Source organism: Arvicola amphibius, chromosome 15, assembly GCF_903992535.2.
Source record: "Arvicola amphibius chromosome 15, mArvAmp1.2, whole genome shotgun sequence".
NCBI classification, from domain to species: Eukaryota; Metazoa; Chordata; class Mammalia; order Rodentia; family Cricetidae; genus Arvicola; species Arvicola amphibius.
The window spans coordinates 33101913-33129671 of NC_052061.1; the positions used below are offsets into that span (position 1 = coordinate 33101913).

Genomic DNA, 27759 nt, shown 5'->3' on the forward strand with positions numbered 1-27759 from the left:
CCAAGAATGTGGGTCTTAAAAGGCAAAGTGAACAGATTTTGACACTTAGCCTCACTAGTTTTTCGGAAGCTACTGACACCTGAGTTATTCTCAGAACTTGGTTTTTGTATTTGCGTGTCTGCACAGAGGTCAGAGGGCATCAGATCACCTAGAATGACAGGTAGTTGTGCCCTGCCTGCTGTGGATGCTGGAGCCAAATTCTGTCCTCTACAGAAGCAGGAAGTGCTCTTAGGCACTGAACTGTTTCTCCAGCTCCCCTTTTCTTGGCACAGGGTCTTGTTATCCCTGGCTGCCAGATACTATGTAGTCCATGCTGGTCTTAAATTTGTGGCAATCCCGCTTCACTTCCTGAGTGCTAGAATTACATGTGTGGGCCAGTGAGTCAGCTTTGAACTCCTGCCTCCTCCTCCCAAGAGCTGGTATTTCACTGGGGTGTCAGCACATCTGGCTTCAGTGTGTATTCCAGATGTGCATTCAGTGAACACTTCCACTTGCCAAATCTACCACTGGGATCTGTCACTGGGATCTTTCCGACTAAAACGAGAAGGGGTGGCTGTCAAAGAGCTACAGTAGTGCCCGGGCAGAAGCGCCCGCAGGGCCAAGGCCAGAAACAACACTTACAGGGTTAGTACTGGGAAAACAGGATCTGCAGAGGCAACCAGGTCTAGCTACACAGCTGCTGGTGGTCAGTACAATATTAGCAAAACACACTTGAGACCAAGAACACTCAGGCAGATTCTATAGGTGATGCCAAAGCTCAACGGGAACAAATAAACCGTCTGCTGAGGAACACTGGGTGAGGGCAGTCAGTAGTGCATTTGGTTCTCACAACAGGTGTTTTAATTTTTATTTTTTTAAAGATTTATTATGTATAAAGTGTTTTGCCTGCATATCTGCCTGCAGGACAGAAGAGGACACCACATCTCATTACAGATGGTTGTGAGCCACCATATGGGTGCTGGGAATTGAACTCAGGACCTTTGGGAAAGCAGTCAGTGCGCTTAACCACTGAGCCATCTCTCCAGCCCCAGCTATTTTTTTTAAACTGTGAGTACAGTGCTGTCTGTATGTATGTCTGCAGGCCAAAACAGGGCACAAGATCATGTCATTATCAATGGTTGTGAGTCACCATGTTGCTGCTAGGAACTAACTCAGAACCCCTGGAAGAGCAGGCCGTGCTCTTAACCGCTGAGCCATCTCTCCAGCCCCTACCGCAGGTAGTTTAACTAGAAGAGAATCTGACTAAACCAATGAGGGTTCATACGGATGCACACTGAACAGGACAGCTGTGGGAAGGGCTGAAGCCAGGTCAGGGATGCAAAGAGTAACTACAGACTCCAGATTACTGTAGGGTCAGGAATTTGCCTAAGTTTTCTCAGAGAATAGGGGTGATGACAAGCTTCTGACGTTGTGGAGTTTAGTGGACTCCATGTCAGATGTAGCATGAGCTTTGCAAAACCGTTGTCTTTAGCACCATCAGAATCTCTCTTCCTGCTTGACCCTTCCCATTGAGTCAGTCAAGACTGATGTCCTCTGAAATTTTCAGGTAATTTGAGTGTACATAAATGGGGGTGTGTGTTACTGATGATGTAGGTCATCAGAACAGGCTGTTCTGTAAAAGGGACTTCTATTACAAATAATTCTGACAGTCTGAGGACACTAATATTCATTTGGCTGAGATGCCTGCCTAGTCTGGAATTTTCCAGACTCAAGAAACTCACTGTTTCCTCAGTAAGGCAACACAAGGCAAGGCACAAGCTGCATGAAGAGCCCTTTGCCTTTTTTCTCACTGAAAAACATCTAAAAACCAGTATTGGACTTTTGGTGAAATAACACAGAGAAATTCAGTAAGGAGTATTTTTGGTGAAACCACACCCACCCACGATGGCTGAAGTTCAAGTGTGTTTCTTGCGGAGCTAAGTAAGAATGACTGCCTGAGCCTGCCCTCGGCCTGCCTTACCTTGTTAGTGTTCTTTGTCATGGGCTGAGCCCAGCTTTTGTGTCTGGCTAGAAACTAGGGCTTATCCTAAACCTTCCTGAAGCAGATCTCAAGGACACAGCCTCCCACCAGCACCCTCTGGCAACACTAGCTGTGCAAGGGACAGGCATTTCTCAGGTATATCATGGAAGCAGGAGGCTGTGCAGCCACGTACTTCTCTACTTCCACACTTGTAGGGCATTACAGCTTGAAGCAGGCTGCATTCCACATGCGGTCATTTGCCAGGACCATCCATCTCCAGACCATCGCAGAGAGAAAGCTGTGCACAGGCCCCTGAGGGACCCCAACAAACAGGAATAACACAAGAAGGAGTCTGCAGAGTGAGTGCCTGTTAATCCGTTATGATTTATTAGCTGTACAGCAGTAGATCCTCCTCCCCAGCTTTCAACCCCATTACATATTTTATTACAGGTCCTCATGTTGGCGTCCTAAAATAATGAAAAATATCACACAGTACAGCTAAGTACAAAAATGCATCAACCTAGAGTCTGATAGCTAACTGATGGCTCTCTTAAAGCAATACACAGAAGAAAAAAGGGTTTGAAATCAGTCAGACTGAGGCTCTTTAAAAAAACACATGTCAACATGTGACAATTCATGTGCAAGAATCACTTTTGAAGTTGGTTTGCTTCACATTATTAATTTTTTTTTTTTTTTAGATCCAAAGTTTAAATTACTGACCAAGTGAAATTTTCTGGCTCAGCTTGCCAAGGCTGCTGTGGCCCATTCATAATCAACTATTCTGGCTTTAACAGAGATTTAAAAAATATAACATTCAGCTACAAACAGAGCAAAGAAAATGTTGATGGGAAATCATAATGAGAGTTATCTGTAAGTTCGAATGCTGGCTCCATGGGCTGGAAACAACTTTCCACGTGGTGTCACCACTTGCAGGCAGCAGGTCCAGAGCTTCTGCTTCATGATTGGGATCCGATTCAGCATTTACACCACCGAGTCCGTGGCACCTTAATTTGCAAGTAATTAAAATGCTGGGTTTTCTTACACTGCACTTCTTCTCAACCTCTTAATTAATGGAAAAGATTAAAATGTAAAAAAGGTTATTTACAAGCTTGACCATACCAGAAACTTTGCCAAGAAAGCGGCAAAGTACTCAGGACAGAAACTGATCGTAGCATGCCATCCTATTGGTGTGCAGCTGACTCCGAGCAAAGGGAGTCAGGGAAAAGCAAAAGCAAAAACCAGGTTAAAAGTCTAAGTCTTTCCCAAGTCTGCATTTACAATTAAAAACTCTCTTGGGAAGACCATAGAACTCTGGGAAACCGTGGCCATTCTGGAGTTGTTTACTAAATCAAGAGAGAGGGCTCAATGTCTGTTTCCATCTAAGGAAACTGGCCAGGCATCAACACTGTCCTCAGCACTTCACAGGACACCTCAGAGACTTGAGCATTCCATGATCTGCTAACATCAAACAACAAGTTCTAGTGAATCACATTTCCTAACATCATCCTTGAAGCTTTCGTTCTCAGTATGTTTGGTAAACTGGTGTAAAATTATGCCGTTCCCAAAGCCAAAAGAAAGAAGAGAGAAAATTAAGATGCGGGCCGTTTAAACACAGCCCCAATAGTCCTGGTGACGGGCAAGGCCCCGTCATCACCGGTCCATCATGCTGAGGATCATCTCAGGCGTGAGGTCTCCATTGGGGGCATCTGTGGTGGCTGCCTGAGCCTCCTCTTCTTCACCTTCCGCAGGCTCAGCATCTGGCTCTTTTTTGACTTCAACTATAATGTTCTCAATTGCACCTGTATTCTGGTCTTCAACCTGAATGATGGCTGTTGCTGGCAAAGAAGAGCAGGAACAAAACAAATGGTACATTAAAGCCCCCAGAGAGCACAGGGATCCTGTCAAAAGCTGACAAGTGAGTGGAATGGCAGCATCATGGAAAGCCTTAGTGGTGAAGGAAAAGGGGGAGAAAAAAAAAGGCAAGACAAGCCCCTGCTAATATTAAGTGGTAATACATAAAAGCCCAATAGGCTAGAAATTATCAAATACCAAATGCCGACATTCATCTTCAAAGGCCTCCAAATTGTGTATGTTGTGAATTTAGGCTTTACAGTAATGTGAGGCCCCACATAGCACATGGCTAGGAACAGTCAGAGTGTATGATGGAGAAGACAGTTCTGATTCTGTAGTGCTCCAATCGAGTGTTGTGTAGGTGAAATGAAGGGCCTGGTTCTAGATCCAAAGTTAACTCTTTCCTGTGATGGCCATCTGAACACAGGGCTCAGGGAGGTCTAACAGATTAAACTCTGAATTTCAAGAGGAAAGGGCCGTTCTGAGATCTAGAGACTGCTGCCACCTGTGCAGTGTACCTGAAAGGGAACACACTTCTGGGCCAGCCCTTACACTTCAATTTCTCTCTTCTCTTTCCCTTCCCTTCCTCCCCATGTAGCCCAGGCCAGCCCTATTCCCCCAAGGGTCAGAACTGTGGGTGGTAATGGTACTCAGCTTTACAGGCTAGAACCTCTAGACGGACACTCAGTGCACTCCTTTACTTTATCTCTCATTCTATCCATAACCACAGCAACTCTGCAGGTGATGGGAACTGGTTCTTTACAAACTCTCCCACATTAACAATGTATTGCCTTTAGGACGTCAGTACCCGACTCTGGATGTTTTTGCCTGGAATGTAACAAGCTTTTATAGAAAACTTTCTTTAAAACAAAACAAACAAAAACAAGTTCCTGAGAGTGTTGGCCAATGTGACCTTAACTTTTTTTCATGGCTCAATGCCCATCTCCACAAGAACAGACCCATCTGGCTTCCTCAAAGGAGGGAGAAGATGCCTACTGAGACAAGGCAGGCAACTTACGCTGGTTCTGTTTGGGCTGGTTGGTTCTTCCAGGAGGTCGCCCTCTCCTCTTCTTGGCAGGTGGTGGGGCTGGGGCCACAGGCTGAGGCTGAGGCTGAGGCTCTGGCTCAGGTTCAATCTCTACAGCAGGCTCTTCCTCTTCCTCATTGTCATCCAGATCTGGCTCAGCATTTTCTTCTCAAGAAATCAAAGCACAGGTGGTGGGTCAAGCAGAGTTGTGAAACAGAGACAGCAAACAAATTTCCTAAAAACATTGCTCTACATTTCCTTTACTAAGAAAAGGTTTTAGGATGGGTGTTGGTGGCACACACATTTAAGCCCAGCACTCAGAAGGCAGAGGCAGGCAAATCTCTCTAAGACTACCCTGGGTCTACAGAGTGAGTTCCAGGACAGCCAGAGCTACACAGAGAAACTCTATCTCACAAAACACCAAAACAGAACAAAACAAAACAAAAAAAGCTTTTGTGGGGCTTTAAGAAATTTTGGAAAATTATTTTTTTTAAAGATTTATTTATTATGTATAGAGTGTTCTGCCTGCACATATCACTACAGGCCAGAAGAGGGCGCCAGATCTCATTATAGATGGTGTGGGCCACCATGTGGTTGCTGGGAATTGAAGTCAGAACCTCTGGAAGAGTAGCCTGTGCTCTTAGCTTTTGAATCATCTCTCCAGCCTGAAAAATCCTTGAAAGTAACAGAATTTGCTGGTCACTCTCAGCAGGAAGCTGATGGACAGAACTAAGAGATAAACAAGACTATATGGCCTTTGCTAGCAGTAGGACAGAGTCCAGAGTCCAGACGGACTACAACATTCAGGAACAAAAAGAAGAAGACATTACCTATAAGATTCCAGACAAAAAAATGAACTACAGAAATCTATTAGGGGTCATCAATAATTTCTTCAGAGACAGAACAGGGCCAAAACAGTAGAAGGGAAAGAAAAGGCATGGGACAGCGTCTTTGACAGCAGAGACCTCTGTAGCAAACTTCAGAGCTATCTAGGCTCATGGTCACTGTGAACACTTGTAACTTCTGGGCGTCAGCTGATATTCCTTGATGCCAGGGCTATCCTTGAACTTGCTATGTAGTGAGGCTGGCACTGAAACCCTGCTCTGATCTTCCTGCTTCTACCTCCACAGGAAATGTACTACCATGCCCAGCTTTAGAAAGATTACAAGCATAAGAGAAGAGTGATTTTCTGGCCTCTCTATATATCCTGCACATATTCTCTGGAAACTGGGCCTCCAACTGTGTCACCTCTAACAAAATCAAGAAATAATTCACTTACCACTATCAGAGGAGTCTTCTTTTTTAGAACGCATCTTTCTTTTTCTTCCCCGTTTGCTCTTCTTTGTCTCTCCTCCATTTTCCCCTTCTACACCATCTGGACCAGCACAATTATCAGCGTGTCTTGCCATTGTATTCTGACAAAAGGAACAAACCTTGTTTCATACTACTAAAAGAGGTAAGTTCGGACTGGAAATTTTATTTTAATTGAATAAAAACAAACTTTAAGGAATGTATAAAATCCCAGGGTTCTGCTAACTTCTGCATATATTCCTTCCTCCCCAGACTCAGGGGAGATGGACAGCATCTGGAGCAGTCAGAGATGGGAGAGGAAAGGAATGAAGGAAACACCTGTCAGAAGATAAGGTTGGGCTCCAAGGGGAAAAGCTCAGTGCCTGTGGTTAGAGGAGTTTCAGGGTGGCTGGCCAGTGCTTACTTGGCTAAACAACACAGAGAACAGAAGAGACTCAAGTTACCTAGGGACAGAATGGATTGCAGGTTTCAATCTACCCAAGGATGCCCTTTAATCATCAGCCAACAAGATACTGCAGTCCCTATCAACAAAAGGCTCCCCATGGACAGAAGAGCTTAGAATAGTGATGAATGACTCTTTCCAGATGGCAAAGCACCTCTACATTTATCACTCCAGTGGCAAAAACTGCATTTTACAATGGCAGATCAAGCACATGATATTAAGAACCGTAATGGGAAAACCGATCCTTACCCGGCGTGTGAATGTCTTCCCACACTTGGAACAGACGAAGGCCGCAGGGACAAAGTTGGGGTCGTGGTAGCGCTTGAAGTGCATGTCAAGGAGCTGCTTCTGGCGGAAGGTCTTGTCGCAGTGACTGCAGGCGTAAGGCTTCTCGCCCGTGTGAGTGCGCTTGTGCATGATCATATGCCTCTCCTGAAAATACAACTGCCTGTCAGAAAGGCCTCAGAGCGTCACAGGGCTGCTACCCTGCTGCTATGCAGGCCTTTCATCTTCAAGGAGTGGATGGTAACAGTATACTCACAGGGAGGCAAAAGTGCTCCCTGAAACCCTGCTCACCCCTGCTGGTCTGTTTTCCTAGCTCTCTTTGAAGACTCATTCCAGGACCATTCCGTTCCTTCTCCTTCTCAAGTTTTAGCCTTAATGCCCCTGGGGTTTTGGTTTGCTTTTTTCCAGTCATGGTCTCATGTAGTCCAGGCTAGACTCAAATTCACTATACATCCAAGAATGACTTTGTCTCCTGACTCCCCCCAGCACTGAGACTGCAGACGCATGCTACCACACCAGGTAAAAAGTACCTATATAGGAATTTTAAACTTTTTACAATATTGGGGTATTACTAGCACCTGAGCCACATACACCCTCTTCAAGAAAGAAATTGATGGTGTGCCTTAAGATATCAACTGTGAGGGAAAGTGCATTTAAATGGAAACCCAGATTCAACTAACTGGTTCAGAGAGTAGTATCTTTGATTTTTGGTAGTATTTCTTATACTGAAAATATTCTTCTTAGAAGCAGCTACCAGGCAGGGCTTTAATCCCAGCACTTGGTAGGCAGAGGCAGACGGACATCTATAAATTTGAGGACAGCTTTGGTCTGCAAAGCAAGTTCCAGGACACAGAAATTCTGTCTTAAAAATACAAAGCATAGCCGGGCGGTGGTGGCGCATGCCTTTAATCCCAGCACTCGGAGGCAGAGGCAGGCGGATCTCTGAGTTCGAGGCCAGCCTGGTCTACAAGAGCTAGTTCCAGGACAGGCTCTAGAAACTACAGGGAAACCCTGTCTCAAAAAACCAACAACAAAGCATAACAAAATAAAAACCCAACAAACAAAAGCAAAACATATAGACACACACACAAACACACAGACAGCAGCTACCTTACCTCTGATAATACCTGACAAGGACAGAGTACCAATGGCTTTCTAACTAGGACAGCACCTACCTGTCTACACGCATAATCACACTGGTCACACTTGAAGCGCTTCTCGTTTTTGTGTGATTTTTGATGCTGGATGAGAGCATAGCGCTCATGAAACACAGCATCACAGTAGCGACATTTTTTGCCCTGCTCAATATAGGAATGCTGCTTTCGCAAGTGGACACCTGCAAACAAAATATAAAGTTGAACCTGTAAAATCATAAATTAAATATTTCAATGAGTCAATAATACATTATTTACTTAAGAAAAAGTTACCCCACAGCCTAAGAACATGAGATCAGAACTAAAACACTTGTAGAGCAGGTGTGTGTCGTGTCACCCCACTCCCATCCACCAGTAACAACAGGCAGAGAGATTAGTACGCAGAAGACAGGAACCTGAACAAAGAGTACTGCACTGGGCATGGAAGCCAGGAAGTGAGAGCAAAAGGAGTTAACTGACTCAATGTGAGGTGAACTGAAGAAGAGAAAAGTAATGCTGGAGATGACGCCCAATGGCGTGGCCACTTATGAGGTAAGAAATGCTGGAAAGGGGTTAAAACCAAACTGTCTGTTCTGGCAGGGAATTTGAAACAATGATGGTGAAATGGGGATGGGGACAGGAAAGGATGAACTGGTCCTAGAACTTGAGTGGAACCAAGGGAACGGATAAGGTCACATTCAAAAGGGTAGGAGTACGTACGAACAAGTATGCTCGTGCTTGATTTTTGTTTTGAGACAGGGTCTCTATGACTTCTAGCTGTTCTGGAGCTTGCTGTGTAGTAGGTCAGGCTGGCCTGGAACTGACAGAGATATCATAGACTACAGTCTACCCATCTCCTGACTGTTGGGATTAAAGGCTTTCACCACCATGTCCAGCCTATGTTAGGCTTTAAATCTAAGAGTTAAGGTCATGGGGGAGGAAGAGACAATTTAAAAATCGGGGCAGGAACTACCAAAGAGAGAAATCCAACAGGCCTTCAATCATGGAGGCCCAGGGAGGAGAGTGCAGCACACTACTTGTTTGTTGGGGTACTGCTTGGGAAGCAACCGAGAGGAGGAGCAGAAGGTTTACTACGCCCTACATGAGGGCCACTGACCATAGCAAGCCACTTTCCTGGGGTGAAGGCAGAGAATGTACACGAGAGGTATATTAAAGACAGGCCAGGAAAAGCCAGGAGGGACATAACTTCATCAGAGCTGGTCTGGGGGAAATGAGTTAAACCCAGGGTTAGGATAATTAGTGAAAACAGTTTAGCTATAAGGGGTAGGGTGAGAGGTGGGGAGCGTGTGAGTCTGAGTGTGTGTGTATGGGAAAATTCACTTTTTACTTTTAAAAATGTTTTTGTGGTACTGAAGACTAAACTCAGGGCACTCATGCTGAGCAAACACTGTACCACTGGGTTTAATCACTAGTCTTGTTTTTTTTTTTTTTTATTTGAGACAGGGTCTCACTACATTGCCCATATTGCCCATAGTGGCCTTAAACTCACAGAAGTCCAAGCAGGCCTTAAAATTGTTATCCTCTTGCCTCAGCTTCTTGAGCAACTAAGATGTCTGATCTATACCATCAGGTCTTGTTCACAATTAAATTTGAGGCTAGAGAGAAATCAGTACACCAAGTTGAAAAGAAAAATCAAGGATATGAGCGTGAAGGTGAACATAGTAATAATGGTAACACTTAAGTAAACAGAGAAGTGGGGTTGAGGGTGACAGGACAAGGCACAGACAGCAACACCAGCTCCTAAGGGTAGATAGGAAAGGTTAAGGTAAATGTAGATACAATGAGGTTATATAGCTGGTTTTATAACAGGAAATTTTACCCTGTTGCCTTGATATCTTAAAAAGAGGAAGATTCATAGTTAAAAAAGGAAAAGTTAAAAAGTTCATAGTTAAAAAGGAAAGAATTTGTCCAACAATACTGTAGCACAGCCTTCTACAGAGCAGAGCCAAAAGCTCTGTGTCAGAAATGAATGAATTTACTAAGGATGAATGGGAGTAGCCCTAAAAGAGTAACTAGTTGGACTGTTCAGGAGTATGACAGACCAGATTAAGATTATGAACATATGGTATTCAAAGTCATTGTCTATTCAAAATATTACTCGGTCTCCCCTTAAAAAACAAAATAAACAACAACAACAAAAAAAACGAAAACCCCAAAAGCTGAGCGTTAATTATGTAGACTGGGTTCAACCCCCAGCATAGGAGGTGGGGAGAGACACCACACACTTCATCCATTCATCCTTGGGCTCACAAAGCCTAGGACAATGTCCTGTTCTACTACTCTTGACATTACTCCCCTGTGATCACCGGGGTTCAATTCTCAGGATCATCAACAAAACATAACAACCCCTAAAGATCAAAAACAAACAAACAAACTACCTGAGAGAATTAAAGGACCGCTGGCCTCTGTAGAAAATATTTCTAAGGGTATAGCTTAGTGGCAGAGTGCTTGACTACTAGTATGTGTGAGGCACTGGCTTTGATATTCAACACTTTATAAAAAAAAGTATAAATAAGTAAAAGAACAGAGAACAAATATGTTAAGGAAGTCCTTTGGGCTGTGGGAGCAGAAGGAATAGTGTTTGTAGTTTTTTCATTTATTAAAGCTAGGTCCTATTAATTTGGCTAAGGCTGGCCTTAAACTCCTGCAATCAAAGGATTCTGTTTCAGACTTCTGAGTAACTGGGATTGCAGTACAGGGATATGTCCTAAGTCATCTCTTCTGTCTGTCTGAGACAGGGTCTCATGTAACTCAGGGTGTCCTTGAATTCCTGATTCTTCTGCTTCAACTTCCCAAGTGCTGGCACTTACCTACTCCTGGTTCTAATCTTCTTTGGTAAGAAAGATTAAGAGTGAACTCTAGATATTATTATGTGTAAGCACTGGTTACATTAAAATTCCTATAGGTGAATTCACTCTCTATGTAATTCTGGCTTAACTATACACAAGAATAGTTACCACTAGACCAACATAATACTCCAACTGCTGAGAGACTGTACAAATACTGTTAAAAAAAAAAACCTGAAGGAAATGAACCTTAAACTGAAACATATGTTACTTTCTGAACATTTAAGGAAGACCTATTACAGTCAGGTATACTGTTTCCCATTACAGTTTCCATTTAATGTATGTATAATCTATGTTCAGAATATATTATCTTGTAGTTTGACTCCAATAAAGAGAAGGTATAGGGGAAGGGGCACAGCTAAGCAAGGGCTTTCACTAAGTGATAAGCCAGTCATATACACAAAAGTTTAAGATAAAGTTTTTACGCTTTTATTTTTATGAATTTGCTATTTGCCTCTAGTACTTACCCAAATCACTTTTTCGGGCTATGACAGTGTCACAGTGGGGACAATGAAATTTGGCCACATTTTCTGTGTGCTTCTGTAAAATGTGCATCTTCATGGTACCACTCTGGGTAAACCGAGCATGACAAATATAACATTCATAAGGCTTTTCCCCTTAAAAGGAAATATAGAATGAACAAATTAAATGAATAAATACTATGGCTTAGATGTTAAGTAGCTGAGTGGCAGAAACATACATTAGGCTCTAAGGCCTTTCTTGAGAAAGTAAGGCTTAATGTAACTGTTTAGCTCATTCCTATCTCCAGAATTAGCAAATAAGCCCTATACCTTTGCTTTGCTCAGCTCTCTACAGAGCCTTCCATTTTAGAATCATAGTCCTTATGGCAAAGCTTACCGTAGGGGGAAACTAGAACTATACATTTTTTGAAGCAGGGTCTTGTCTTGTAGCTTAGGACAGTATGGGATTAGAGAGCCTCTTATTTCAGCCACCTGAGTGTGAAGATTATAGGCTTATACTCTATCACACTTAGCACAAGACTTTCTTTTTACAAAAATGATAATACTCAGGGAGAGTCAATTATGTTAGATAATCTATCCAGACTTATTTTGTTTTCAGAAACAAGGACTGACTCACTATGTAGCCCTGGCTAGTCTGGAATCTGCCATGTACATCAAGCTGGCCTCAAACTCACAGAGATCTGCCTGCCTCTGCTGGGATTGAAAGCGTATACCACAACATCCAGCTTCTGTGTTTAAAATTAAACAATTATTTTTAATTTCATTTTATATCTCCCTTAAAAGAACCAGAACCATCCTCACCTTATAAAAAGATTCAAATAGAATAAAATTGCTCTCTAGTGTATTTTCAGAACCATCAATTCGGAGACTATACCAGAGCTTTTCTTTTTGGTATTTTCAAGACAGAGTTTATCTGTGTAACAATCCTGGCTGTCCTGGAACTCGCTTGATAGACCAGGCTGGCCTCGAACTCACAGAGATCCACCTGCCTCTGCCTCCCAAGTGCTGGGATTAAAGGGTGCACCATCACCGCCCGGCACCAGAGCTCTTCTTCCTTTCAGGTAAGCCTTGGGCCCATGTGGCAGTTTACAGGATTCACTGAAGAACAGCTCGTTAGTACCAGGAGGGGAGAAGTCCTACCTGAATGGGTTCTCATATGCCTTTTCAGCTTGTATGTGTCCCTGCTGGCATAACTGCACAAACTGCACTGGAACGGACGCTCTCCAGTATGAGAGCGAATGTGTCGTTTTAATTTGCTGACCTGAAACATGAAAGCAACCGAACCTCTTACACTTCTGTTAACAAGGACTGTAATTTGAACTCTATGGGTTAGGCACAAAAACTTTGTTTTGGGGCATTAAAGTTAGAAAAAGTCAAAAAGATAGATGTTTCTTCATTGTAGCCTTTGCTGTATCTCAGCAGTACTTCAATCCAACTAGAGTGGATAAACAGGTAGAACACAGACTAGGCAAACTGTCTTCAGCCATAACTGAGTGGGTGATAAGGTGCACAACGGTCTCTACTGCTGTTTCTTCCCTGTGGTGGTGGCCCTGACGACTGAACCCAGGGACACAAATGAGGCACGTGCTCTCTACCACTGAGTCACATCTCCGGCCCTTCCTTTACTTCTATGTTTGCAAATTTTCACAACACTCTAGTAAGTAATCCATGACTATTTTAATACCAATTTCTTACAAAAGTCAACTCCAAATTCATGTTTTAATCCCTCATCCTCTTTCCTCACGTTAGTATTTCCTAGACAGGCTGAGATCTGAGAGTCTCTCACTGGTCTTCCTTGCCACTGGCCATGCTGTCTGTCTCTTGGTAACTACCCTTCTCCAGGCTATGAGTTTCAAATCTGACTTTATGAAGTACTTCAAAGATTCATAATTAATGTCTGCCTGATTTTTTGAAAAAAAAAATCTGATTTTAAGAGAAAATCCTCCATACCCATAAAAACCACACACTAAATCTTCACTTTGCTCAAGGGTCAAGTAACCATCTCAGCAGCACCGTGGCTCTATCTCCTCCTTCCCCTCTCACTGCCACACCCAAGGTCCCCTAGGAGCTAGGTGAGGATGCTCACCTTGGCACACCCAGCCCAGACTGTCTGATTACCACATACTCTCACAGTTCAACAGCATAGATCCCTCATTAAATTTCAAATTTTTCTTAACTTGTCATTCACATTTATTCTGCTGGAAAAAATTTGGAATCAAATTGCAATCATCATTTATTCATGCCCTTTGGAAAAATTTTAACATTTTCTGTCTAAAGATACCACAAAAGTGGTTTTTACTGTTACTTAGTTTAAGTCATTTCACCAGTACTAGAGTTAGAAGCATAAAGATTTTATAGTTCCTATTAGAATAGGCTAGGCTATCTATTCCTAATTGAAAAGAAATAAAAAAAAAATGCTCAGGTCTAAAACTATAATTACTCTTTAAAAAAAAAAAAAAGCGCTGGACTGAACACAGGGACTGATACTCTACCACTGAGCTACACCCATACCAAGTCCCCCAAATGAAGAACTGACAAATCAGCAAGTAGCAAATTTGATACTGATCTCATGTGATGGGTCTCAGTAAAAATATAGGTACAATCTAAGTAACTACATAAAATTACCTTCCGTTTGTGTGCATAATCTGATGCTTAAACTTGAGTCTTTTTGCCATGATGTCAGAACACTTATGTAAATATTCTAAAATTCTAAAAGGGGGTGTGGCTAGAGAGATGGTTCCATGGTTAAGAGCATGTACCACTCTTCAAGGATCCACATTAGGTTCACAGCAACTCACAACCAACCCTTGCAATTCTAGCTACAAGGGATCCAAACTTCTGGCCCCAACAGGCACCTGCACTTCTGTTTACCCAATCACTACACATATAGTTAAAAAAAAAATCTTACCCCTTGCATAATCACAAAAAAAAAACAAAACCTGGAAGAAATTCTTGAAGTCCCTTTAGTGTCAAGCATCACTGATAAGGGATACACAACTTGTACACTAGTGCAAGATGTTTAGAGACTAGAGATATAGCTCTCTGGTCAAGTTCTTGCCAAAGGCACTGGGTTCAACCACTGTTTCATGCACAATTTTTTTTTTATTTCTGCATACTTCTTTTATATCTGGTCTTTCTCCACTGAATTCTTCCTATTCTAAGGTCTTCAGTAAATAATACCGATATTCTCAAAGGTTAAAAAAAAAATTCTGTTAAGAAATGTTTGGGGGATTAGCAAGATGAACCAGTGGGTAAATGCTCTTGCTGATAACTTGAGTTTTACCCTCAAGATCCACATGATTAAAAGAAAAAAATTGATTCCGGAAGTTTTCCTTTCACCTTCACACTCATTGAGAGGCAGGAATACGACCCCCCACCCCCAAATACAAAAATAGGAAAGAAAACAAACAAAAAATCCAAACAGCTGGGTGTGGAGGAACAGGCCTATAATCCGAACACTTGGGAGGCAGGAGCAAACAGGTTTCTCTTAAGTTCCAGGCCAGCCTGGTCTACATAAGTAGTCAGACCTTGTCTCAAATAATTTTTAAAAAAAGAAATAAATAATTTTAATTTACTACTTTTATAATATACTTTTCTTCTTTAATTAGTTGTAATTCTTAATATGACAACAAAACAACATTCAGATCCTATGTTTTGGGAGTAGTTGTGGTTTTTTTGTTTTGTTTTTTTAAAATTTGAGACAGGGTCTCACTCTATAGTCTAGGCTGGTTTAAAACTTACAGCAATCCACCTGCCTCAGCGTCCTGAGTGCTGGGATTATAGGCATGAAGGATCACTTCAGTGATTCAGAGTTAGTTAACATACATTTACTCTGGCTTTTCCCTAGTCTTATTAGGACTTCACGGTGATGAAAACTGAATTTTATTGTCTATTTTCCAGCTACCTATAAAGTAATACTACTATTGAACTAGTCTTGTTTTGGGACATACTTAACAACCACTTATTTTTCAATATAATACTAGATTTGTTTGGTTGCTTACTAATTTTATGCAACCCTGGTCCTATTTTGGTAGTATCCTTATCCAATTTGGTAAAAGGGTAGACTCAAGTACTGAAGTCGATAACCATTCCTCCTTCCTTTGTTCCTCTTAAGTGATGGGAAACAAATTCAGAGCCTCATGAATGCTGCTGCTGCCAAGCATGTACCACTGACTCAGCTCCAACCCCAACCTTCAATGTTGTTGCAACTATTAAGACAGGGCCTTAACTGTATTCCAGTAGGCTTCAAACTCAATACTCACTTTAAACAAAGAGATATACACCAGACCAGATCTTCTATTTTAAAACAACATGGGTACAGTTATTTCTTCAATGTATAGGAGCATTTTCTTGTATTAATGTGTTTTGTTTTGTTTTGTTTTTTGGTTTTTTGAGACAGGGTCTCTCTATATAGCCCTGGATGTCCTGGTACTATGTACACCAGGCTGGTCTTGAACTCACAGAATCTACCTACCTCTGACTCCCAAGTGCTTGGATTAGGTGTACACTAGCATGCCTAACCATGAAATTGGAATTCTTACACACACACACACACACACACACACACACACACACACACACACACACACACACACCCTAAGAAATCTCCCCAAAAGTAACTCGACACTCACTTCTACACTGGCATAATCACACATGGAACACTTAAATGGTTTCTCATGGGTATGTTTATAACGACGATGCCGCACCAATTCTCCACTGGTCACAAAGGCCATGTCGCAGTCTGGGCACTTGTGAGGACGAGTACCTAAAGGAAAGAGGGGATAACAGGAAGAATTAAGGGCCCAGTAAATTACAGGGTTCAATATATGACTCAAAGCTCTTACAAAAGCTGAAAGTAGCTCTACAAGCTACAGGAAGGTTTGAATGAATTTTCAGCACTCGTCCCTAAGATGTGAAAACATATGCTAAACTTCAGTTTCTGCTAATTATTTGAAACTAGTGTTTTTGAATAGAAAAATTCTTCTTAGCCAGGTAGTGCTGGTGCACACCTTCAATCCCAGGACTTGGGAGGCAGAGGCCAATGGACCTCTGTGTTTGAGGCCAGCCTGGTCTATCCAGTGAGTTACAGGACAGCCAGGGCTACAGAGAAAAATCCCGTCTTGAAAAATCAAAAGAAAAAAAAAAGAAAGAAAAAAAAAAAAAGAACGTAATTAGGAAAACTCACGTCAAGTAGTAGATCAGACACTTGTAGAATTTTGTTTTTTCTTTCTCTCTTTTAAAGATAGAGTCTCAATATATAAATATATAACCCAGGCAAGCCTTGAACTCTTAATCCTACTACCCTAGCTTCCCAAATGCTTAGGTTTACAATCACAAGACACCATCCCTAACTCTACAAAAATGCTCTTCTAAAAGGACAAAGTATGAAAAGGGTAGTATCACTGGAAAATTACATAACTAAGAAATTAAAAGGAGCCACGCCTTTAATCCCACCACTCGGGAGGCAGAGGATCTCTGTGAGTTCAAGGCCAGCCAGGTCTACTAAGAGCTAGCTCCAGGATAGCCAGGCCTGTTACACAGAGAAACCTTGTCTCAAAAAACAAAAAGAGAAAAAAGAATGCTTATTTACTCATTAAATTTGCTTCTTCGGTACCACTGAGCTAGGAGAGAGTAAAAGAATTCTTTCTATGAAGTATATGTAATCTGGTGGTACAGAAAATAAGTTACCAATAGAAGAAAAGCAGCATTTACATCAAAACAATAACTTTTGATTTGTACCTAGTGCTACTGAGGGACGAAAGGAGCTCTATCTTTGGTAGAAACCAGCATGACAACTATCAATGTAGCAGATACTGTTGTGGAGCAGGGATGTCCATCCGATTGCACTACATGACTACCTATGTCCTTCTGCTCAAGGTCCAGGTTTACCAAGTAATTTTTCATTTGCTACAACTTTATAGGCAAGAGCATCACCTAGACGCTAAACATGGTACATATGGCTTTAATTACAGTACTAGAGGCAGACACTGGTGACTCTCTGTTAGTTCAAAGCCAGTCTGCTCTACAAAGTGAATTCCAGGACAGTCAGGGCTGTGTAGAGAAACCCTGTCTAAAACAATCAACTCAAAGAATGTTCCCTAGAATGCAATACAAGCATATTTTTAGAATGAAAAGCTTATTCTTCACCATGAAGTGGCACGCTAGTGGTGTGGGAAGTCCTTCTGTCTATGTGTTGCTTTTATTGGTTAATGAACGAAGGTGTTTCGTTCAGTGGCTTAGCAGGATAGAGTTAGGCAGGAAAACTAAACTGAATGCTGGGAGAAAGAAAGAGGAGTCAGTGAGAAGCCATGGAGCTGCCAGAGAAGAAAGAAGCAAGCCACTAGCTGGAACCTTGCCAGTAGGCCACGAGCCTCATGGTAAAATATATAAGAGCTAGCTAGCAATACACTTATGTGATTGGTCAAACAGTATTGCAAATAATATAGTTTCTGTGTTTATTGTGGGACTGGGCGGGACAGAAACCTTCGCCAACATTCTAGCATGTACACATTTGACTCTTGCAGGCTTGCTTAACTAGGTAAGTAAGTTTTACCAAATCAGTTCTGGATAACCACAGAATGAACTTTTCAAGGCTGAAGTACAGTACAAAACAGAAGTACTCATATCAGTGTACATACACATTGACAAATCCTATCAAAGGACAATATAGTTTCTTCAAAGTACTAGATGCATTTATGTGTGTGTGCTATAATGTGACTAGATGACAAAGCCTATCCCAACATATAGCACACTACTTATAAAGCAATAGACAATTCACTGTCTGATTCATCTGACTTCTAAAGAAAGATAACTGATCAATTTATCGGACAACAGGTGCATCAACTAAAGATCAACAGTATGTAAAGACAGGGGAAAACCTACTCTGAATGAAATAGAGAACTATTCTCCACGAAAAACTGGGTGGGAAGATTTATAACCAAGTACTTAGGCTAAAAAGATAAAGCCTTCAAAAAAGAGTTGTCTTAGTTAGGGTTTCTACTGCTATGATAAACTCTATAATCAAAATCACTTCATTTTACAATTCTTAGATCACACTACATTGTTGAGAAGTCAGGGTAGGAACTATATTTACTGAATTGCTCCCTCTGGCTTGCTCAGCCTTTTTTTAAAAAAAGATTTATTTATTATGTATACAGTGTTCTACCTGCATATATGTCTGCAAGACAGAAGGAAGCACCAGATCTCATTACAGGTGGTTGTGAGCCGCCATGTGGTTGCCAGGAATTAACTCAGGACCTCTGGAAGAGCAGTCTGTGTTCTTAACCTCTGAGCCATCTCTCCAGCCCCTCAGTCTGCTTTGTTATATAACCTATGACCACCTGGCCTAGGTGTGGCACCACCCACAATGGGCTGGGCCCTGCCATATGAACACTTAATTAAGAATAGGTCCCACATGATAGCATAAGGTCATTCTTAATGAATGCATTTTCTTTTCTCAGATAACTACAGTTTGTATCAAACTGACCCCCCCCCCCCCAAAAAAAAAAAAACAATTCAAAACTGCCAGCACAAGAGTTTAAGAGAGGTCTAGTATGTGGTCACCTCACTGGAATCTGGCCATACCCAACATGAAGTTAGTATCAGAATACTGAACACAGTATCAAAGAACTTTTTGTACTTGAACAATAAATGAATTTCCAGAATGATCTTTATATTTTTCTATTCGTAAGTTGTGAACAACTTACCTTCTCTGAGATAAAGCTACCAGAAACGAACAAAAAGAAAGCCACAGTTTTAACATAGGTAGGATTTTACTTATATTTCTAGCGTTCTTTCTCACTGATTGCCTTGGACTTTAGGGTCTCATTTCTTGTCACTGTTAAATCCTCAGCAACACAATGATAAAAAGTCTTTATGAATTATGTCAAGTAAAAACCACAGCTATCATAAAGTGGAACAAAAATAGTATTCTTCAACTTCCTCCTGCAGTAAGCCCGGATAGTTTTAAGAACCATGTTTTAATGCTGGTTCTGCTGCAGCCCCACACTCATATCCTGCACCTGTGTGTGTGTTAAGGTGATTCCGAAGTAGGGTTACTGTTCTGAAGGCTCTGCCACAGAGATGGCACTTGTGTGGTCTCTCATCAGTGTGGCTTTTCATGTGACGATCCAAATTTGAACGCCGTGGACATGTGTAACTGCAAAGCTCACACTGGAATGTCTTCTTCACACCTGTATGCAAAACAAAACATCTACTTGTCACAGTGCTTCAGTGTTTCAATTAACTCTAAACTACAATTATAACCTATTAAGATTTTTACAATCAAAGTCAATCTAAGTAATTATTTCACAGTATCAACAGGCTCACTTCTCTTTATGACTTAAAACCCCAAAACAAAACCAATATTCAATATGTAAAAACACAAATAAAACCCTTCTTTTGAGCTGGGTGGTGCGGCATATGCCTTTAATCCCAGCATCTGGGAGGCAGAGGCAGAGCTCTCAGAGTTTGAGGCCAGTCTAGTCTATGAAGCAAGCTCCAGGACAGCCAGAGATGTTACAGAGAAACCCTATCTAAAAACCAAACAAACAAATAAAAATCAAAAACAAAATACCCTTCTTTAGTACTGATTAAATGCCCAGGGAACTCATTAGATGTCCTTAAAAAATAAAAGGGGGGAGGGGCATTTAAATTTAATAAAATAACTTCCACACAAGCTGCTGTAGCCTTTATCCCCAAATTTTTACAAGACTATTACAGAAAAACTCATTTTACCTTTTTTTTTGATTTTTGTTGGCTTTGGAGGCTTCATATTACCAACCACTTTCTCTGCATTAACTTCAGACAGCAAACCTTCCTGCTGTTCTTCCTCAAAATCATAGACAGACACATCCACATCTTTGCCCTCCTCTGTGTAACGCAGTTTGCTCTTTTTGGTTTTCTTTGTTTTTTTGGCTGGTGGCTGATAGTCTGGGTCTTTTTGCCAGCTAGGGTCTTCCTGAGGAGGAAGCTCCCCCTGCTCTAGCGTCTCTACTTCACCATTGGCCCCCACTTTCACCACCTGAAACCCTTCAGGCAAAGGTAAGGTGTGACATATCATCGGTTCACTTTCTGCAAGGCCCTCTTTAGATACTTCATTCTCATAAGCCCCCTGAAGTTCTTCTACGGAAGTGGTAGCAACAGGTACAGTCACAGGAACAGGTACTTGAACAAGCTGAAGTTCTCCTAAGTTAATCGGTTGTTCCTCCATATTTACAACCTGCAAGGTTATGATCTGGGTATCGTCCACTGCAGCCTCTGCTTCGGGAGCCACTGTACCCTCCATTACTTCAGTCTTCATCTGAAGAAGGGTAGGATCCAGCTGTTCCATCATTACCATCTGTACACCGCTGTTGACATCCTGGACCACCTCACCCCCATCTGTCTGGTTCTGGGGCAGGTGGCAAGCATCTTCTTCCTGGCCCCCTTCCCGACGTCTCTGGTAAGTCTTTCTTTCCTTTCCTTTAATGAAAGTTTCAGACTCCTCCACAATGGCTTCAACCGCCTCACCTTCCATTTCCCCTTCCTTTATTAAGGGAGAACACAAATTGTTATTTAAGATAAGGTTTGCCAAATAAAAATACATACATTTTAAACTAAAATCCCCTTGGTGAATGAATTAGGCATCCATCAATGGTTGTTCAACAATCTACCTCTTTCAGCCGGGTGATGGTGGTGCACGCCTTTAATCCCAGCACTCAGGAGGCAGAGGCAGGTGGATCTCTTTGAGTTTGAGGCCAGCCTGGGCTACAAGAGCTAGTTCCAGGACAGGCTCCAAAGCTACAGAGAAACCCTGTCTCAAAAAACAAAACAAAACAACAAACAACAAAAAATCTACCTCTTTGATGGAAGAAAAAAAATCTACCATCTACATTATAAATCTTGCCAATCAAAACAAAAAATCTGAAATTGATGAAGACTCTAGAGCATACTTCCAATAAACAAAACCTGGAGACAGGTGTTAAAATACACTGCAGAAGTGAAACTCACAGTCTAGTAGAAACGATAGATTATTAATTCTGGTTTCTTATAAAAATAAATTATCAAAAGAACAAAATGGGAAATTTGAAGCAACAACCTACTGGCTCAAGTTTTTAACCCAAGGGAACTTAGCTTCCAGAGACAGTTGGCAAAGTCTAGGGATATATTTTAGTTTTCATTACTGGGGTGGGATGTCATCAATTGTATAGGTGAAATCAAAAGGCACAGTCAATCTTCTACAAAAAAAAAAAAAAAAAAAAAAATCACCAGAACTAGGTACTGCGGCACATGACTATAAGACTAGTATTTGCAGAGCTGAAGCTGAAGGATGAAGCTTGAGACCAGCTTTGACCATATAATTTGACCCAATCACAAACATAGACACTAGATACTAGAAACATCAACTGGACATTAAATATTAAATTAAATATTAAAAATTATCAGTAAAGCTAGTTTAAAACTTACACATTTGGGCTGCATTATAAAAAAAAAATGAATTTCAGTAAGAAGAAAAGTTCAGGATAGCTACTGCACAGCATACAAAAATAGTTAACCATCTCAAGTGCTCTTACTATAATAAAGGTAATACATATGCTAATTAGTATAATTTAAAGATTCCTCAACACAGATATTTCAAAATGCTATACACTACAAATATATATTTTTTCCTGTTGATTAAAAATAAATTAAAGTGAGCAGTGGTGGTACATGCCTTTCATCCCAGCACTCTGGCAGAGGCAGGCAAATCTTTTGAGTTTGAAGCCTGTCTAATCTACAGAGTGAGTTCCAGGACAGCTAGGGCTACAGAGAGAAACTCTGCCTCAAAAAACAAAAACAAAAACAAAATTAATGCCTTTAATCCCAGCATTTGGGAGGCCGAGGCAGGTGGATCTCATTTCGGTGAGTTCAATTGAGGCCAGCCTGGTCTACAAAGTGAATTCTAGGACAGCCAGGATTGTTACACAGAGAAACCCTGTCTCGAAAAACCAAAAATCAAAACATACAAACCCTTTAAAAATCAACTTTAAAAGTCTTAGGGAATAGAATGTGGTGGTGCAAAGCTTTAACCCCAGTACTGGAGAGGCAGAGAAAGGCAAATCACTGAGTTTAAGGCTAGACCAGAATAGCTAGAATATTCGGTGAGATTCTACCTCAAAAAAAAAAAAAACAAAAATCAAAAAGAAAAGTACATTTTATAACTATTTATAAAGCACTAGGAGAGAGTTTGCATGCTTTTTATGGCTCTAGGAGTCAGATCCAGGGCCTTATGCCTTCCTGTTTTTTACTAAATTCTCCTTAGAAATCATACTTTGTCATAACGTTCTCCTGGAAGCTGTACTGTGTAGGACTAGGCTCAGTTGGTAAAGTGCCACTGAGGATATGAGTTTGATTCCCAGCACCCACATGAAAAGTTGGGCATGGCAGCGTGTACCTGTAATCACACTGCTGGGGATGCAGAGACAGGAGGATCCCAGAGCTCACTGGCTAATCAAACTTTATAAATAGATAACTTCCAGATTCAGTGAGAGACTCTGTTTCTCAAACATAAGTGGGAAAGGCATTGAGTGTTTGTTTGCTTGCACATGCACACAAGCATTCTGTCTCTTTCTCTCAAATCTTGTTTTAAATTCTAGCACTGAATAAAACTGAGGATTGCGTTGCATACCTGTAAAATCAGCACTCTGGATGTGGAAGTAAAAAGATCAAAAGTCAAAGCCATCTTCAACTACATAATGAGCAAGGGCAATTTGGGTCACATGAGACCCAAACACACCTCTTTATATTCAGATATAATGCTGAGCATGCAGGTAGAAGAACATTTGTGAGTTTGAGGTCAGTCTGGACTATATAGCAAGCTTCAAGATAGCTAGTGCTACACTGAGAGATCTTATCTTAAGAAAAGAAATTTTGTGTACAGAGCAACTTCCAGGACAGGCTTCAAAGCTACAGAGAAACCCCGTCTCGGGGGAAAAAAAAAATTTATGGGTATACTGCTTACTGTTTGGACACGCATATATTCAGGATAAATAAAGCATTAAATATAACTAAAGTGACCTCATATTACTATCATCCCCCCCCACCCCAACCTCTAGTGGAGAGAGCACTGCAGTGCTGAGACAGTTTAGTGATTAAGGCACTGTTAATCGTCAAGATCCCACTGGAAGCTAACAACCATTTCTAACTCCAGTTTCAGGGGATGCAACGTTCTTCTAGCCTCCAAAGGCATCCATGCATGCAAGTTGTGCACAGATGCACGTGCAGACAAAACAGTCATACACATAAATTAGTAAGATAAAAATAAACTTTTAAAAATCTACCCTATCGCCGGGCAGTGGTGGTGCACACCTTTAATTCCAGTAGTGGGGAGGCAGAGGCAGGTGGATCTCTGTTGAGTTCGAGGCCAGCCTTTTCTACAAGATGAGTTCCAGGACGGCCAGGATTGTTACACAGAGAAACCCTGTCTCAAAAAACCAAAACAGTAAAGAACAAAAAACAAAAAACCCAAACCAAAAAGCTAACATTTTAAAGTGCATAATACTGTATTATTATTGTGTGTACTGTTCTTCTATACATCTCTAGAAGTACTTTTCATTTTATATTCACTAGTAATAATTCCACTTCTCTCTTCCATCATACTTAATTTTTTTTAAGTCTAGCCTCATACTTGATCCCGCTGTCTCAGACTCCTGAGTACTTAGACTTAGGAGGTCATTGTGTTCTATCATAAAGTTGCTCACTCATTTTTGAGACAGGGTTTCTCTACATAGGCTTGGCTGTCCTGAAATTCACTATGTAATCCAGGCTGATCTCAAATTTAAGAGACCTGCCTCTCTCTGCCACCATGCTTGTCTCCAGTTTCTGTCTCTTAAATCCCGAGAGTAGCTAGAGTAAAATAATGAGCCAGTGAGATGACTCAGAGGTGAAGGTACTTGCTATCATCAATCCTAATGACCCAAGTCTGATGGCCTAGGACCCAAGTAGTAACAGAGAATCAACTCCTACAAACTATCCTCTGGCTTTCTCATGTACAATGGCATACTCATGCACACACGTGCACGCACGCACGCACGCGCACACACACACACACAAATAAAAGTTAATGTGAAAATTTTAGAAGAGTGAAATGGGGATCTGGAGAAAGGCTCCGTGGTCAGGAGTACTTATTGTTCTTCCAGAGGACCTGGGTTCAGTTCCCAACACCCACATAGAGCTTGAAACTGTATCTCCAGTTTCGGGGTATCTGACTCCCTATTTTAACCTCTTTGGCATCAAGTGTGCAGTTGGTATACAAATATTCATGCAGGAAAAGCCCTCATACACATAAAATTAATCTATAACCAAAAAATAACTAAGAATAAAATGAGTCTGAGAGTCATCTAATTTAAAGTAATATTGTGACCTAACAAAAATCAGTATACATAAAAGGTTATTGCTAAACAACAATTTAAAATACTTTATGTTCTTGGTCTAGTCTTTTCTACTTTATTATAGATGCAATCCATTATTGTCTGTGCAGGCATTTTATCTGTGCTAGCATTCTGGGAAGACAGCATAAACCCTAAAGAGAAAGAGCCATGGCCTGGCTCAGGATGAAGTAAGGTAGGCTTGGAGGAAGGCAGTGTGACTTTGCTGAAAGCACATGCTCATATAAATTAGAATCTGAAGGTTACAAAACCCTACCTCAAAATAAGAAGGAAAAAAAAGGCTGAAGACACAGCTCACTGTCAAGACACCCCGTTAGCACTTATGAGGTCCTAAACTCAATTCCAATACCAGCCTCCTTCGCACCCAAAAGCGAAAGACGTTGTGTAACTTAATCTCAGCCTTGGGAGGCAGGCGGATCTCTCGGTAAACTTGAGGCTAGGCTGGTCTACACAGCAAGTTCTAGGCCATAAGGCTACATAGTGAAATCCTGTCTCAAAACAATACCTCCCCCAAACCAACAACAATAAAAACTCAAACTACAACCACAACAAAAAATTGTATTTTCACCCAAACACTGTTCTCACTGTCATCTCCCTCCTTGTGCTTCCCATTTCCTTCAGATCCAATTCATTCATAGGACAATAAAGCTTCCTGGGGTTCTGAGGCCATCACTTTGCTATTATGTATCTGCTAATAAAATAAAGCCATGATTTTGTGCTTAGCAATGTCTCATATAGTTGGGTGTGGTCATGTACACTGGAATCCTACTACCATTCACGAGAAAGAGGCAGGAGGACTAGGAGAATTCTGAGGTTGGCCTTGGCTTTATAACAACTTCAAAGCTGGCCTGGGATTTTTGAAAACTATCATGTAGCTATTTTTTCAATTGAAGCATTCTATCCATGATGGAGTAGGGAGTCTCAGAAAACACAGTAAGCTAAGGGAACATAAGTCTCAGGAAACTCACGAAATTTAATGGCTCAAAAATCTCACAAAGTACAAGACTTATAAACTCCTCTTCAAGGTTCTATTAGCAGTGAACAATTACTAGGGGAGAGAAACTTTTCAACAGGGCTGCCTTCAAAAGTTGGGCAAGGAGGCCGGGCGGTGGTGGTGCACACCTATAATCCCAGCACTTGGGAGGCAGACATAGGCGGATCTGTGAGTTCAAGACCAGCCTGGTCTGCAGAGCGAGTTCCAGGACAGGCTCCAAAGCTACAGAGAAACCCCTGTCTGGAAAAACCAATAAGCTGGACAAGAAACTCCTGTTCTGTGGTAGGCCTTTAGGTCACACAGCTGTTCTGAGTAACCCATGCTCCTATAAGTAACTCCAATAAACTCACTAATTGGTTCACTGAATTCAAATTGAGTGAACTAATTTCTCTGGATTTTGGTTGACAACATACCTAAGGTGAATGAATACCATGCAACATGGTAACACCACGCAACACACCCTATCTCAAAAAACACAAAACAGAAATATAAAGTCTATTTCCTCAAATTTAAAATAAAATCAAAAACTGTGAGGCCGGCCAGGCCTAAAGCAATACTCGCTCAGTTGCTCACTCACTCACTTTAATTAATTCATTAGTGGTACTGGGGACTGAATCTGAAACTCTCCACTCTAGGCAAGACCCCTATGCCTATCCTCAGCTTAGCAACCTTTATTTCTGGACCAATTTAACAAAGCCCACTGTTATGTGTGGAATAAAGACAAGAATGATGAAAAACATTCTTAGGAAGTCAGTTTGATTTGTAATGCTGTATTTGCTTTATACTGCCTTTTGCTCTAAATATCTAAGAGCAAAATAATCCAATGCTTTTAACAAAGACCTCTTACTAGCTGTTTTCACCACAGTGAGACAAGCATGTTACCATAAAGGTGAAGTCAAGGGATACCTGTGGAATAAATTATAACCTATAAATTCAAAAAGTCCAACCACCAGCGTGCCAGCACCTTGTAAAATCTAGTATTTCTGATTATGAAAGATTAACCTCTAAGTTTTCAATAGCAACACTAGAACAACTTTATACATTTGTTGCTCAAAGTATGGTACAAGAACCAACAACATTAGGATAATTTTAGCATTTGATTGAAACACAAACTTTTGCTATCAGGATCTAACACTTAACATTAAGCCATTTCTCTACCCCCTTTTTCTTAAAGATTTATTTATTATGTATACAACATTCTGCCTCCATGTATGCCCGCATGCCAGAGGAGGGCGCCTGATCTCACTACAGATGGTTGTGAGCCACCATGTGGTTGCTGGGAATTGAACTCGGGTCCTCCGGAAGAGCAACCAGTGCTCTTAACCACTGAGCCATCTCTCCAGTCCTCCTTTTTTGTTTTTTATTTCAGACAAGGTGTTACTCTGTATCCAGGCTAGCCTAATTCTGTCTCAGTTTCCAGGATACTGGAATAATCACTATGTAGTTCTTGCTGTCCTAGGAACTTGGTAGGGAGACCAGGTTGAACTGGAGCTCACAGAGATCCCCAGCCTCTGCTTCCTGAGTGCTGAAATTAAAGGTGAGTACCACCAAGCCCAGCACCACCAGCGCCATTTTTTTAAAAAGAGTTTTTCAGATCATGCAAGCTCCAAAGTTAATATCCCAGCAAACACTGGATATTAAGTGATAATCCAAATGCTTAAAAGTTAAGGAATGGAGAAAAGGCCCCCCTTTATGCTACAGACAGCATAAGAAAAGATAATTCCCGTGTGGTAAATGTTTAAGGGCAGCCCTGCCAGTGAATCACTACATCATCCCAAGACTATTTAAATACCCCCATTAAAAATCAGATGGAGGGGGCCAGGCGATGGTGGCGCACGCCTTTAATCCCAGCACTCGGGAGGCAGAGGCAGGCGGATCTCTGTGAGTTCGAGACCAGCCTGGTCTACAGAGCTAGTTCCAGGACAGGCTCCAAAGCCACAGAGAAACCCTGTCTCGAAAAACAAAAAAAATCAGATGGAGGAGTCTGTATGGTAGCACATG

General features: G+C 41.4%; 1 protein-coding gene across 2 annotated transcripts in view; it reads right to left on the reverse strand.

The window, feature by feature from the left end:
• Nucleotides 1–2324: 2324 nt before the first annotated feature.
• Ctcf (CCCTC-binding factor) overlaps nt 2325–27759 on the reverse strand; it is a 50725-nt gene continuing 25290 nt past the window's right edge. The window contains exons 3-12 of one of the 2 annotated variants that reach the window (XM_038312420.2): nt 20095–20884; nt 19380–19550; nt 15990–16123; nt 12499–12619; nt 11344–11493; nt 8052–8212; nt 6841–7023; nt 6118–6253; nt 4830–5003; nt 2325–3795 (exon numbers count right to left, since the gene is read on the reverse strand). In XM_038312420.2, the coding sequence (XP_038168348.1) occupies nt 3611–3795; nt 4830–5003; nt 6118–6253; nt 6841–7023; nt 8052–8212; nt 11344–11493; nt 12499–12619; nt 15990–16123; nt 19380–19550; nt 20095–20875 (2196 nt within the window). In that variant the 5' untranslated portion in view covers nt 20876–20884 and the 3' untranslated portion in view covers nt 2325–3610. Of the gene's footprint in view, nt 3796–4829; nt 5007–6117; nt 6254–6840; nt 7024–8051; nt 8213–11343; nt 11494–12498; nt 12620–15989; nt 16124–19379; nt 19551–20094; nt 20885–27759 lie in introns of both variants that reach the window. The other variant, XM_038312419.2, reaches the window with a different exon arrangement.